At 41.7% G+C, this 15,517-nt stretch overlaps 1 protein-coding gene across 6 annotated transcripts in view; it reads right to left on the bottom strand.

Annotated features, from left to right (window-relative positions):
* Nucleotides 1-15,130, bottom strand: part of LOC309715806 (uncharacterized protein) — a 31,988-nt gene extending 16,858 nt beyond the window's left edge. The window contains exons 1-5 of one of the 6 annotated variants that reach the window (XR_014279291.1): nt 4,472-4,922; nt 3,680-3,760; nt 1,542-1,644; nt 1,307-1,409; nt 1,060-1,127 (exon numbers count right to left, since the gene is read on the bottom strand). Coding sequence is in view for 2 of the 6 variants with exons in the window: in XM_082549250.1 (XP_082405376.1) it covers nt 1,060-1,127; nt 1,307-1,320 (82 nt within the window). In the remaining 4 variants the exon portion in view is untranslated. Of the gene's footprint in view, nt 1-1,059; nt 1,128-1,306; nt 1,645-3,679; nt 3,761-4,471; nt 4,923-14,985 lie in introns of those variants that run through there. The other 5 variants (XR_014279293.1, XR_014279292.1, XM_082549250.1 and 2 more) reach the window with 5 other exon arrangements.
* Nucleotides 15,131-15,517: the final 387 nt, after the last annotated feature.

Genomic DNA, 15,517 nt, shown 5'->3' on the forward strand with positions numbered 1-15,517 from the left:
TGGTCCAGCCGTACAATGGAGCCGTATATTAGTCTCACAGTTCATTACATCGACAACAAATGGGAGCTGCGTACCAGAGTGCTCGAGACGGCCTATTTTCCATCTGATCACACAGGGGAGATGGTTGGACAGGGGTTGAGAGCGATGCTGTCTGCATGGGACATCAGTGAAGAGGACCTTGTTGCTATAACAACTGACAACGGTCCAAATATTGTGAAAGCTGTCAAGCTCAATAAATGGACACGGGTGCAAAGTTTTGGGCACAGGCTGCACCTGGCAATCGGTAAGTGTGTACATCTTAATATATTTGGGTGGTGACATCTGGTGTGTTTTAAAGTGACTTTAATTCTGTGCGTCATATTCAAAATTGAAAGTATTAATGTTTGAATAATGTTTATATAGGCATAAAAATACTTAAGACTGCTGAGCAGCAGTGTATCCAGAAAGTTTTTACAGAATAAAGGTAAATACAATAAAGGTATTGTGAGCCAGTGTTGATCATGTTGTGCTGTGAAATGTAGCAAAATACATGATTTTTAAAATGTTTTATTACTGTGCCAACCCTTTTTAATTTTGTAAATATGGTCTGAGAGGTCTTATTTAATTCTTACTTTATTTTGCTTGCTTTATTTGAGAATTAGACCATGAATTGGGGTGATGTTGGGTGTGGTCCCTTTGTAATTTTTCAAATTTTGGTAGAAGTGAGAAGTGTTATTGTTGCATTCAAGTACATCCAATAAAGGTAAATGTAATATTTTTAGTAGCTAAAATCTGATGAGGAATACTTCATTTTATTTTTTCTAGTTTAGTTCAGTTTTTCCCCTGAAAAAGTTCTGTGGTCAGTGGAGGTTTACATGGCAGTTAAATGACTACAACAATTTTTCCTATTCTTAATGTTTGCATGTGTGTGTTTTTGCTTGTTTGTTTCAGAAAACACCCTGAAAAATCACCCCCCTGTGGAACGGGCAATGAAGACCTGCAAAAAGATTGTTAGTACCTTTTCCTACAGCTGGAAAAAGAAGAAGGCATTACGGAAGGCACAACAAGAGATGAACTTACCAATGCACAAGCTCAAAACGGCATGTCCAACCAGATGGGGATCCATGAAGATGATGACAGCACGGATCCTTGAGCAGAAAAATGCCATCACCCGGGTAGGTTAAATGATCCTTCATTATCTATTTTATTGTGTGCATTCAGGTAATGCATTTAGCCTTTATTGTGATTGCTCTGATCTACCATTTAAGATGAAATAAATAATATAATTAAATTAAAATAATAAATAATTATTATTACAGGTCCTCACTGATGACAGAGCATCAAGACATCTTGTTCCGACGTGGTCAGACCTGGATGTCTTGGAGGCAGTCAACAAAGCTCTTGCTCCATTGGTAGAGTTTACGGACGCCCTGTCAGGGGAAGAGTATGTCACCATCTCATCTGTGAAGCCTGTCCTACACATCCTCCATTCACGAGTGCTGGCTGAGAAAGAAGATGATGTGACGCTGACCAAAACCATAAAATCTGAAATCCTTGCATACCTTGACGACAAGTTTTCAGATCCTCCCACTGTAGAGCTTTTGGACACAGCCAGCTTTGTTGACCCCAGATTCAAAGCTGCATATATTTCTGCCGACCGTGTTACTACCATTCAAGAGAAAGTGAAAATGGAGATGAAGTCAGCAGCTGCAGTCCACCCAGAAAGTACAGCAGAGAGCACAGAGCCTCAGCCTTCTACATCATCCGAAGAAAAAAAGCGAAAGAGATCACTGGGAAGCTTTTTCAAAGAAAGTGAGACTCTCTCTTCAACTGCACCCACTGTGTCACCTGAGCAAGTAATAGAAGCTGAGCTGAGCAGCTATTCAGTGTGTCCTGTCCAGGACAGTGAGGAAAAGTAAACTTTCCCACTCTAAGTAAAGTTGCAAAAAAGTATCTTTGCATCCCAGCCACCAGCTCCCCATCCGAGCGGGTTTTCAGTTCTGGAGGAAACATTGTGACATGCCTCAGATCCTGCCTGAAACCTGACATGGTCAATAAGCTTGTTTTTCTTAGCAAGAACCTGGAGTAAACACTACTCAGGTAAACATCTACAACAGTAGTTTGATTGAACCACTCAGGATACCAAGTCTGCTGCTGCCCCTTTTTGAAGTGCCCTGTTCAAGCCCTGCCTAATTTTAACTATCAGTGTTCTATTGAAGTTTTTTGCAAACAGCACTATTTAATGTTTTTGTTTAAGAGTTTATAGTTTTCACTAGTCACATGGCAGTGCTTAGTATTTATTATAGTTTTTTCTGTGTTCAATTGACATTTGTGTTTGTGACATTATTTGTTTACAAGTTATACTACCTCAAGGCCTTAGCAGAGATAGGCCTTTGTCCATGATGGCATTACATTTGCACAATCATTGTTTACTTTGTGAATAGCCAATGTGAAACATATTTATTATTAAACTATTTTGTTTACAAGGGATACACATTTTTTAGAGAGCATGGTTACATATTGTATCCTACACTTTTTATTTTGTTCAGTTAATAAATCTTAACCACTAAAAGTACTTACTACTATTGTCTTCATTTATTTTCAGTGACATTTTACAGTCCTTTAAAGTGGTAATAATATAATTGCAATGAATAGGTCTAGGGGGAATAATATTATCAAAATAACTGGAGGAACTATGCTGCCTGCCACAGCCCCATCAAATGGAAAAAAAAAAACGTTTGTTTTTTTGGCACTTGGGGTGGTTATTGTCCATTTATCGTTATCGAGGTTAACTGCTCAATTTATCGTGATATTGATTTTAGGCCATATCGCCCAGCCCTAGTCCGGAGCATACCTAGGAGTGTCCTATTGAAGCGCTCTGCAGGATTGGCCTGTGGGTGGTACGGGGAGGTACGAGAATGGCTGATACCACAGTAGCCTTGAAGCTTGCGGAAAAGATTGTTCTCAAATTCTTTCCCCTGGTCATGGTGTATTTTGGATGGGGAAACAGAAGCGCATGATAAAGTCATCAAAGAGCTTTCTTGCCGCAGTCTTCCCAGACTTGTCCCTTGTCGCATATGCCTCAGAGGCGGAGCCAGACATTTGAAACACCCGGGGCTTAGCCCTAAAGGGGGATTTTTTTTTGGGGGGGGGGGGGGGGGGGGGGTTAGAAATGACTGAAAGATTAATAGGCTCTGTTTTGAGTTTTGTTCAAAAAAGAATGACTTCATATAGGGAAAAATATATATCACATGTGCAGGACACCTTAAACTAGTTTTTTAATTAAGCAGCAAGGCAGAATAAAGTCGGGGCTGTATCAAGACACGAGGACTAAACCCCAATTCAACCAGACCCAAAACTGATCCGGAATTAAAACAGGGCTACAACAGTTCAAAATCAGGACTACTTAGGATTTAACAAAGACAGAGCCACAATCAGAACTAGATGATAGTAGCACTAAAAATCATCATAGACCTGCACTACACTTATTTTTTTAATTCTACCAAAGTCCACTATTTAGATTGAGAAAAGTTTATATAATTATTTAGCCTTGTTGTGCAAACAAGCCTGCATAACTTAATAAATATAGAATTTGAAAAATAACAAACCTAAAAAGAAACACTAGGTATGAGATACATGAGGACCTATGATATGGTGATACTTTTGGTAAACAACCATTTGACTAACATGTGTGTCTCACCTGCTCTTGTTCATCTCTGTTCTGTCCTCATTCTCCATCTCCCTCTCTGTTCCCCTCTCTCCCTCTCTCTCCCTCTTTGTGCTGACAATCATCAAATATACAGTTGAAACCAGATATTTACATACTCTTCAGATCAAAACACAAACACTTTTTTAATTGTAAGATCAAATCAGACTAAATGTTTATTTTTTTAGATTGATAAATATAAAAAACATGTTTGTTAACTTTAAGAGTAAAGAGAGAAACTATCTGTATTTCTTAATTGCAAATGGCACCAAATTGTATTCAAACTTGAGCCACACTTATGGAGCTCCACAATTCTTTTCCTGGTGTTTTGGTTGACATCTCTTAATTTTCCCATTTCAAAGAAACAGGCTCTGTGTTTTGCCTTATATGCATCCACAGCTGTGCCACCAATTTACTCACATGGACTCTACTAACCTATCAGAAGCTTCTTCAGCTCAGAATGGAATCGTCTGGAGTTTTCTTATTAATTAACAAACTTAGTGTATATGTACTCCTAAATTTGATCAAAGTGATAAAAAATAGACAGCTCTGTCTCTCTTTATTCTGACATTTAACTAATTCAAAAGATATTTCAATATTTATCTAAAACAAAAGTTTACTCTAAATTGATGTTGTACAGTAAAAATGTTTTATGTTTTCTCCCTAAAGTGTATGTAAATATCTGGTTACAAATGTGAATATCCTGCTATGTACTGAAATCCCTCTTGTTTTGCATAGAAATATACTGAACAACATACAAAGCATAATATATAAAATAACATTTACCTGAGTTTTTTCTTTGAAAGAACCCTCTAATGTCCATTCTTATATTTCAGTACATAACTGAAACCGATTTAGTCGGGGAGGGTAAGAACTGAAAATATGAAATAAACACATGTAAGCTAAGACTCTCTAAAAAAATAGCATTTGTTCGGCTTTTCATTTCGCCATTTGTTGATTCACCTGAAGAGCAAGTAACGTAATATTGGTCAAGTGATCAGTTTGATATCAATCTTTCGTGATTCACCGTCATATTTACATTATTTGTACGGTATGAATGATTTGCTTTGGTACCTGCTCAAACTTAAGCTCTCCTTAGTATGGCTGGCTCCGTTTCTCCAACAGCGCACACACAGGCGGCAGCTGCCCCGCCCCCTCGCTCAGTCTCTTAGTGCCTGAGCTCGGATCATACCAATATCAGGGGGGATTCACGCACAGTCGTAAATTCCCACAGTGTGCACTATGTGCTTCGAATATTGTGTGTACTTTTTCTTTTATACAGTTGTCAGCCAGACATCTAACTATGAAAAAATTACACTCCAAAAGACCCCGGGCTTCTGACAAAACAACCCGGGCTTAAGCCCAGTAAGCCACCCCCATGCTCCGCCCCTGATATGCCTGGGCATATTTGGTGAAATGATCCACAACTACGAGTATGTATTCTTTACCTCCTGTGCACTTGTCCAAATGCAGATAGTCAATGGATATCATCTCAAACGGCGCAGAGGTTTCAATGCTCTGAATTGGTGTTCTGGTTATTCTGTTAGGCTTCTTCTTCTTTATACAGCGACACACCTGAGCGACATAGTGCTCCATTTCCTGCCTCATTTTAGGCCAGAAGAAGCGTTCCCTGGCGAGAGCAACCATCCTGTCTGCTCCTAAATGTCCCATGTCTCATGTAGATGTTTATAGACCATGGGCTTTAATGAGTCAGGAACAACTAACTGCTTTCTCCTGGTGGTCTCACGCCTCAGAATGCCATCTCCATCAATCTGGAAATGGGGCCACTGCCGAAGAAGGTACCTAACTGCCTCACTCTCCGCCATCTTTTCTTTATGCTTCAGGTAGGTGTGTGTTCTTTTCAGGGACAAAACGTGGTTTATGGCTATGTCTGCATCCTGGGAGTTTCTGATGTCATCAACTGCAAACGGCTGAATTGGTTCTGAGACGATGCATCCCTCTGGCAGCGCGTTGACATTACAGGTGACAGCTGAGATCCAGTTCATTTCTCCTGTTTTCTCTCTCTATAGGGCTTTCCCAATACATTCAATGGCATCTTGCTGACATTCCTCTGTGCATTCCTGCATGATGTCTTCAATGGGCTTTCCTCTTCTTGATAAGAAATCTGCATCTCGATTCGCTGCCCCTGGCCTGTACTTAAGAGTGAACCGATAATCTGCCAACTCCGCCACCCAGCGGTGTCCAGCTGCATTAAGTTTCGCTGACTTCATGACGTATGTCAGCGGGTTATTGTCACTGTACACAGAAAAATGAGGCGCATGAAACAGATAATCACGAAAGCATTCTGTTATGGCCCATTTCAGTGCCAGGAATTCCAGCTTGCCTGAATGTAGCTTGTAGTTTTTTTTCTGCAGCTGTCAGTGTCCATGATCCATAGCCTATGACTCTCAGGGCAGTCCCTTGACGCTGGTACAAGACTGCACCCAAACCATCCTCAGAGGCATCTACATGAAGAACAAATGGCTTCTCTAGATCTGGATATGCCATGATTGGTGGGTTTTTCAGCTGGTTTACTATTTTGTCCAATGTCTCTTGGTGAACTGTCATCCACTGGATTGGATGGGATGGTGGCAGCTGGGCAGATTTGCGGTGGCACTCCCTACTCTTTCCACGCTGCTTGTGTTCAGACTTAGGCTTTGCTAAGAGTTCATAGAGAGGTTTGGCTGTCCTTGAGAAGTCCTGTATGTAGGGTCTGTAGTAGCTAAGGAAACCCATTAACTTTCTCACCTCTCTCACGGTCGATGGTTTCTCCTGTTTCAGTGCTTGCACTGCTTCAACTTCTTTGGGGTTCATCTTGTATCCCTCTGCTGAAACCACTCGCCCTACACAGCAGACTTCACATTTGAAAAAGTCACACTTCTGTGGCCTTAATTTGATACCACATTCTCTTTGTCGCTGTAGCACTCTCCTCACATTTTGGATGTGTTGTTCGAAGCTTGAGCTAAAGACGAGTACATCATCCAAATATGGGACACACATTTCATCCCTGAGGTCTCCCAGGCATCCCTCCATGTAGCGCTGGAATGCTGCTGGGGCATTAGTAAGGCCGAATGGGACCCTCACCCACTCATAGAGTCCCCATGGTGTTATAAATGCAGTACAGGGTCTGCTGTTCTCACTCATGAAACCCTGGTGATAAGCCTTTCCCTGGTCCAATACTGTGAACCAGGAGTTGCCCCAAGGTTTTCCAGGACCTCCTGTATTCTCGGGATGGGACGTCTCTCGGGCAGTGTCTTTGCATTCAGGAGCCTATAGTCTACACACAGGCGAAGGCCACCATCTTTCCTCCTGACGCATACCACAGGCGAAGAATATGAAGAACAAGATTTTTGGATCCAGCCCCGATTGAGTAAGTCTTGTATGTGTGCTTTTACCTCCTGATAAAGGTGTCTGGGGATTGCATTCTATGTCTTTTGCACAGGCAATTTGTCTTTTAGCTGTATCTCCAGCTCTTGATCTTTAATGCATCCCGTGTCCCAGTCATCTTTTGCAAAAACATTGCATTCCTCCCTCAGCATCTGTTTTACCTGCTGCTGTTGGTCACTTGTCAGATGGCTCAAATCCACTGGTGGGTCCCAGGGCTCAGTTTTTGTTGTCTGACTGGACTGCACTGTGGGTAAGGAAGTACTTCCGTCTGATGTCTTAGAAAGCTCACCCTCCATACATTTTAGCTGTGGCATGTAGATAGCATCAACATTGTGCAGCCACCCCAGTGTAGTGCGACCACAGAGGGTGATATAATGGTCAGTCATATTTTCCACAGTCACTGCAACTTTAGCATCACCTTCTGAGGGGAGCTGAATTAGCTGTTCTCTAACAACTAGGCCTGCTGGCCATGGTGTCTCACAGTTCGGCTCCAACACTGCATGTGACCCACTCAACACACTCTTATTTAGCAAACCACTGCACTCCACCATTGCACTGTCATCATGTTACGCTTTGGGATGGTCACAAGTCGCCTTCCTACTCGGGCTATGTGGGGATGGCTGTCAGGCGTTTGTTTCTTTAGGACAGACACGACAGCTCTTGCAGTTTTGTGCCCCACCTCAAATGCTGAGCACAATCTGTCCAGCATATGCCCTGGGGGGATACAGTCTTCACTGGTGTAATCTCTCAAAGCTAATTCTTCTATCACATTAAAGCCGATGATGGGGCATTCAATGTCACCACTGGCGACTAGGATTGGAACTTGGATTGGCCTGTTGGTCATCCCAGCCACAGCATTTTTGGACAGGCTGAACTCAGTCTTCCACTGACCTCATTTCAGCATCAGGCAGGTGTTTCTTTCTCCAATTCGTCCCCACTATCGATACTTGTGAGCCGGTATCCCACAATATTGTGGTGTCCACACCTCCTAAGAAGCCATAGACCTGGCATCTTTTGCCTACCAGCTCGCCATTTGTTGTTGTTTACCAGTGAGGGGTGCTTTGAGGCTGAATGGGTCGGTTTGGTGCTTCTCCCCTTCAGGGTTAAGTATGATTTCGATCTTACTTGAATTAGCTGAGCACTTTTTCCTACGACAACCTGCTGCCCAGTGTTCCGTACTGCCACACATTCATTCACATTTGTAACAGTGGTCACATTTGTTTCCTGTATTGGATGATTGACACTGCTGGCACTGTCTAACGTTTGTGCTCCTAGGCTGTGATTGGTATTTCCGGTCAGGTGGTTCGGCCATTCTCATGTGCTGAGGCTTAATGGTCTGCTAGAGGCTGGCAATGTGAGTGGTGAGGTTCTGCAGAGCCTCACATATAGCCTTGTTGCCTTGATCAACTTTATCCATTAATGTGTCTCGTTTGACCACTCCACCTTGCTTGTTCTTACTGTCTGATGTGTGCATACTGCTTTCTTTCTCCACCTCTTGATCTTCCCCACTTACTGCTGCAACTTTGATCATCTTTGCTCTTGATGCAGCTGACAGTTTATTCTTTCTTTCCATTTCCGGACTGTATGCCGCTGTCATTTTTTCCAGAAGAACCTCATCTGTGATTTTAGGATTTTGCAGATATAGCTTCACATCAGCTCGGATGGTGTCATCATGGAGGCCAGTGAGTACTGTCAGGAGAAACTGATTTTGGATGAGCTCCGAACTGTACTTTAAACCAGACTTAACTCTCTCTGAAGCAAGAACAAGTTGTTGTCTCAAATCCAATGCTCGCATCAAAAACTGGATTGGAGTTTCTTTTGGCTCCTGTACAGCACGTGTGAGCGAGTGATACAACTCTGTGGCATCTTTCTCAATGTAATGAGTCCATAATATTTGCCTGAGAGCTTGCAAAGTCTACTCTACTCTCAAGGTAGCTTTTCAGTTTTGTTCCTGGGGTTATAGCTTGAATGATGGCTTCAACAATTTCTCCTTCATCATATCCCCTCTTCAATGCCCTCTGGATTTGTCTTTCCAAGCTAGTGTATGTTAATTTGTCCTTTTGGTTTGGTTCTCCAATTTGTCCCATTATTTTCAGATCCCGTCGGTACAGTGAGTGTACAAAAGGCCTTCAGATGAGAAACGGGGCATTACTTTTGCATCTCTTTTGCTTCACTTCATTAATTTTGTCATCTAATTCCAACAACAAAGACATTCCTTCATCTTCTCGTGCAGTAACATCCTCTCCCTCTAAGTACTGGAGAATACGCCGCCTCAGTTTACGAGGTAAGTCTTTTTCACTTTCATCCACGGCTAAACTGAGGGCAGCACAAATCTCATTCAAATCCGGTGCTAGCAGTGTAAGTAACTTTTCCTCTATCTCCTCAAGAAGTTGCTCCCAATCAGGAAACATCTGCTGTACTTTAGACATGACGAAAAACTTTTACCTTCACTACCTTTTCTCGGAGGGATGGCACTGCCATACGAGTTCAGGTGGGGGGTAGTGAGCAAGGCTAGTCTGTAGCTCGTCCTTCTTTGCGGTATAAACTCCAAACCGGGCGGAAACACCAAGATTATGTTGCACCCTCAGAGAGACATGACTCCATTCTCCTTTTTTGCAACTTTATTCTCCTCAGTTCAGGTTTGGAGTTTACAGGAAGCATAGCGTATCATCAGCAAAACATCGCTTCCTCACGTCTCAGACACTGTTTTTTTTCTGCGCTTACTGATGACATCACACGTCTGAACTCTGACCTCCTGGAGCCAGTAAACTACAAAAATTAACTAGAAATGTGTCCAAAAACAAAACACAATTAAATAAGAATAGTCTTTAAAGATTTTCCCAACAATACAGAAAAATGTACATTTTATAACTTCTTTTAGAGCGCAACACCTACTTACTTCTGAAAAGAAAGCCTAATTTCTGCTGTTCAATAGGCTACTGAACAAATGTAAACTTTTTAAAATTATGCAAAATGCAAAACGCTTAGCCGTGTCTCTAATAAAACCGCTGTAACTTCAGAGGTAATGTTCATATGTTGATTAATGGTTTTCTTTCGTTTTTGATGTACTGCAGAATATTTTTATAAAATCCCAGGCCAGGAAAATCACCTTCATGTTTTTCTGTGTTTTATCTTCAGCTACTTTGACACAAAGGCATCTGCTGTGATGCTTACACCTTTGAAAAAGTCTGGAAAGTGTCAGCTTCCTTTTTATAGATACAAAAATATGTAAATGTACTGATCTGAATTATAATATTTCTGACTGTCTAAGGCAAAATTTCCCAGATTTAAATCGAATCAAATCGTGGATCGAATCGATTCGGGACCTTGTGAATCGGAATCAAATCGATTCTAGAAATCAGTGACGATACCCAGCCCTACTGCAAAGTACCCAGGCGACAGCGTATGCATGAACGCTGAAGCTGTGCCGCTGCTGTGTTTGCTCACCTAGCCACTGTGACAAACCATCCTACTTTGGCAAAACATCCTACCGTAAGTAGTTTATGCACATTTCTGCAGTCACAGAGTAATTCCACCACAAATTTAAGTATGTATGACGCTTTGCCACTTAACTTTGCCCATCAGAGTATGCTTGTAGCTCATGTTCATAAAGCCAGGACGGTTTGCCACTTCATTTTACCCGTTAAAGTATGCTTTTAGGTAAAATTCACAAAGGTAGCATGGTTTGGCACTTAATTTTACCCGTCAGCGTATGTTTCTAGCTCTTATTAACAAAGGTAGGACGGTTTGCCACTTAATTTCGTGTTTTGCGCATGCGCAGAAAGAACGGGTAGGATGGTTTGCCAGTTTTGATGGATTCCCAGATCACCGGCAGCTGCACAGCATGGTCTGACCGGCGAATATGGCTGTTTTTCGAGGCGATAAGCCGGGGAAGGGAGACCAACCAAAGGGAAAGCTAAGGGCCAGCTAAGGGGATACCAGGGGAATACCAGGGGAGAGGAAGCGCCCACGGAGGCTGCCGAAACAGGCTCTTGACGGACGCACATACATACAGCACTCTCAAGTAGTGATGTGTGAATCATGAATGAATCGTTCAATACTCGAGAATCACTTTACTGACTCGTAAACAAGCCCAACTGACTCATTCACTGACTCATCCCTGTTGCTGTTAGCAAACTAATTTCATTAGTAGAAATATATCTAGCTTATAATTAAAATTGTGTTTGGGGGGGGGAGCAACAGCCAGTTTCCTAACAGAAACATTTCTGCTCTGAACTGAAAGAAAAAACCCTGAGTAGAAAACTCACATCAAGACAATAGCTCCTCAGTTCACAGTGGCATCGCTCTGCTAACTTGCTAACAACACATTTGAGTTCACCCCCTCCCTTACTGTGTGAAATCGTTGAGTAAGCGAATCCGGTCATTAAGTGATGACGTGACGAATCCTACTTCCGGGCCTAAAGTAGTCTGCGTTTAATATGGCTTTTGTGTTGTTAACATGTTTAATGTTTTGTATTTTCTTCTATTTAATCTCAAAAAGCTCCTAAAAAAGTCAGTGATCACTGTTGACCTCCCTCGGCTTTTATTACTGCTAATCATTTATTTAAGCTCAGTTTTTAAAACTGTTGGGAGAAAACTCTGTAAAAAACCCAGGAGAAATAAAGACACAATGAGACAAAGTTACTTTCTTTGCTAAACGTGTACACGGGTGAGCTGCTGAGAACAACTCACACCCATGAACAGAGGCTTGGCATTTTTATAGGCACAAATCACAGAGACAGTGAGAACAGGATAAGAAAATAATAAACAGATAAAATAAACAACTCCATATGTGGCGCTAGTCTCGTCAGCAGAGAGCTGGGAGAAAGCTGTGAGAGATAAAACAATCTAAAACAATATGTCCCAAAACAATATGTCTTTGCTGGGAAAGTCTAAAAGGATAATTCTAAACTAATCTAACCATAGACAAAGGGCATCTTTGTACATTTAAAAGAAGGTAAAGAAACATAGAATCATTTTTCCTGTAACAAAAACCTTAGGATGTAACTACAGTCCAGCCCATGCAGCAGTATATGAATGACTAACCTCGTATTGTGGATGTAGGGTTGCCAATCGTCCCTTAAAATACGGAATCGTCCGGTATTTAGAAACAAAAGTACACGTCCCGTATTGAGCTAATAAGGGACGCACTTTGTCCCGTAATACAGTGAGAATCAAAAGTAGTCTATAACTTTTAATGGAATTAACACTTTGTTTGAAAACATAATTCTCAGCCCCTCTCCTGCTTTGTGACCAATGAGCTGACAGCACACTTATGACAATTCGAGTATAACAATTCAGATTACCGCTCATCTCATTGGTCGAGGAAAGGTTGCTTGCGGAGAAAATACCGGAAGACAACAGATGACCACAACAACAAGCAAGGCCAACAGGGAAACAAACGCCGACACTGCAGTGCAAGTCTCGGATGACAGTACACCAAATGCTGGGCAGACACTGTGCGATTTTTTCAGTCGCGTTATTCAGCTCCTGCTCAAACTGCACGATTGACTCGCAGGGGTTAGAAGTTGGTAGATCACGATGCAGGGTCTCACACTATACCGCCCGATGCTCTGATGCGACCTGAGTGCTCACACTGTGCCTCCATAAAATGAAGGTTATAACAGAAAATCTGTCGCTCGCTCTCTCTGTCTTTCACTCACACAGACACACCACCACCACCATCAACTTTGCTAAATTGCTAATGAAAAACACTGATCAGGCAGCTGTGATTGAGCAGCAATGTAAATCCAACTATTTTCACGGTTGTTGTGGTCATGATAATTTTGTGATGCCACATGGAAAAGGCTCGGATGAGCTTTCCAAAGTTCTACAAGTTGTGCCTCCATCGCTTGTGTCCAGATCACACGCTGCAGTGCCATGCTGCTCCGTCTTTTTCACCGACGTTTACGTGTTTGCGCGTGAGCAGTGTGAGCGCCTGTGGTGACACCCTCACGAGCGATTGATGATCGGGAGCTTGTCGTGAGGTGTTAATCACTTCTCGTTACCCCACGTATACTACACGACGCACGATGAAGGCCAAAATCGGTCCGATCACTCAAAAATCGGCTCAAAATGGGCCTAAAACCACACAGTGTAAGCCCAGCATTAGAGCAGCAATGTTTGTTCCCCTCAGAGAAAGGGAAGAATGGGAAAAGGAAAACACCTGGCTGGAAAAAGTTAATATGGGCATGTGCAGTGAATATCAGCGCTATGTGGCCAGAAGTGCGATAATATAACTTATTTTGTGTAATAAACAACTGCAAGGATAGATGATTACAACAAATTGATGACTAATACATAAAAATAATACATAGATGAATAATGATGATGAGTTATGATGCGTAATCATGGGAACAAGCGGGTTTTCAAACAGGAGCAGCTGATTAGCATTAGAAAAGCTGAAATAATACCTCAACTGAAGCCAATTGTACTAAATGCACTAAATGTGCACTGTTACAAGAATATTTTTCTTTCTATTGTTTTCTATTATTTTAAGTTAAGCAGGACAGAGTTCTTTTAAAGAAAGATTTACTTATATTCTCAAAAGTTAAGCATGACAGGCTTCTGTTTAAGAAAGAGACCTGTTTTATTGTGTTAATGTTGTCATTTTGAGCTAAAAATAAATGGCTAAATGATCATTTGTTTCACATGTGTTCATATCACAAAGAATAGAATATGCATCTACTTAAATCAACTTCAAGTCAAATGGTTAAAAAAATAATTTCACACACAAAAAAAGAGCTAGAAAATTCACCACACTGGGAAGGGTGAAGACAACTGGGTCGCCCGGCCCTGGCCACGAGGTGTCCCTTATTTATTTTTCAGGGAGTTGGCAACCCTATGTGGATGGATTATCTCAGTTGTTCTCCTGGCTGAAGTTTGGTCCTTTTACAGCATCCTGCCATGCGATTACATTTGTTCCTGACCACTCACGTTAACTTTTATCGAGTGGAAAAAAGTTAGCTTGTTTATATTATGCTAACATAGCTGTGTCGCTAGCAGTCACGTAGCACATCATACCAGCTAGCCAAACTTCAGTAACCCTACAAACGTCACTGCTGTTTAGTTTTCTGTCTTCATTTATGCTGGAAGTGATAACAGAGCTGTACATTGTAATTTGTTTCCAAAACCCCGCAGTCAGGACATGCTATATTGTATTTAGATAGAAGCTCGCTAGCTCGCTAGCTTCTATCTCACTAGCTTCTATCTCACTTGCTGTTTAGTTTTCTGTCTTCATTTATGTTGGAAATGATAACAGAGCTGTACGTTTTAATTTGTTTCCAAAACCCCGCAGTCAGGACATGCTATATTGGTCGTGTCCAAATTCATGGGCTGCATCCTCCTGAGGACCTGGCCTTCGCGGTCTACGTGCGCCGGGACCTCAGAAGGTCGGGTAGGCCGGAAGTAAACGGCTGGGGAAATTGGACGGGCTAGCATACTGATTAGCGTCACCGCTGTCTCGGTGGAGTTTAATAAACTCGGCCGTCTGCTCCTTGCTATCTAAAATATAACAGGACACTGGCAGAAATTCTCGACCGTCTCACACTTCTGTTTAATCAGTTTTCTGTTTGACGTTTATTCAGCTGTGTGAAATACCCACCCGGGGGACTAATAAAGTTTTATTTTATCTAATCTAATCTAATAACCAAACCAATTTACTCTTGAACAAATAAAACACTGAAAAAAGCCCAACAATAACATGTTTAGGTTGTCTAAGTGACTTATATATTACATTTAACCTGTTGATGTTAAACTCAATTGTTACACCTGGTAGAGCAGAACACTGATCATTTACAGACAGTTTTTCAACTCTCAGTAATGCCATAGTGATCGTTTGATATATGGACCTGCGAGTTTAGGCCCAGACACGGCTAGTGACGTCAGACTTAACGACCGGATAACTTACTCACCCCCTCCTTTCCTGTGCTGAATCGTAGCATGAATGAATCACTCACTCACTCACCCCCTCCCTTGCTGTGCTGAATCGTAGCATGAACGACTCACTCACTGACTCACTCCCTTCCTGTGCTGAATCATAGCTTGAACGACTCACTTACTCACCCCCTCCCTTCCTGTGCTGAATCGTAGCATGAACGACTGAGTGCTATACTTCTTCTTTTGCTACTTGGTAGGCAACCAATGTTAAGGCGCATTACTGACCCCTGGCTCACAACTCAGTGGACATTTAGATGAGAAAATATATATTTGACACATTTGAAGAAAATACTAATAAAATAAAATAAAAATAAATAAAATAAATGTTCCTTTAGAAATCTTAATTTTTTTTTGCTCTTTTTTGCTCTATAAAATAGTTGTTTTTCTTTTTCAATCACTCATCTTAGCAGTAGTATATATATGAAAAGAGAAACAAATTAAGTTTGAGTGAAAATGGACATTTTTTGCACTCTCTGGACAACTGACTCAGTGACTCAAAAAACCTGA

Source organism: Aulonocara stuartgranti, assembly GCF_965226115.1.
Source record: "Aulonocara stuartgranti genome assembly, chromosome: 10".
In the NCBI taxonomy this organism is placed as follows: Eukaryota; Metazoa; Chordata; class Actinopteri; order Cichliformes; family Cichlidae; genus Aulonocara; species Aulonocara stuartgranti.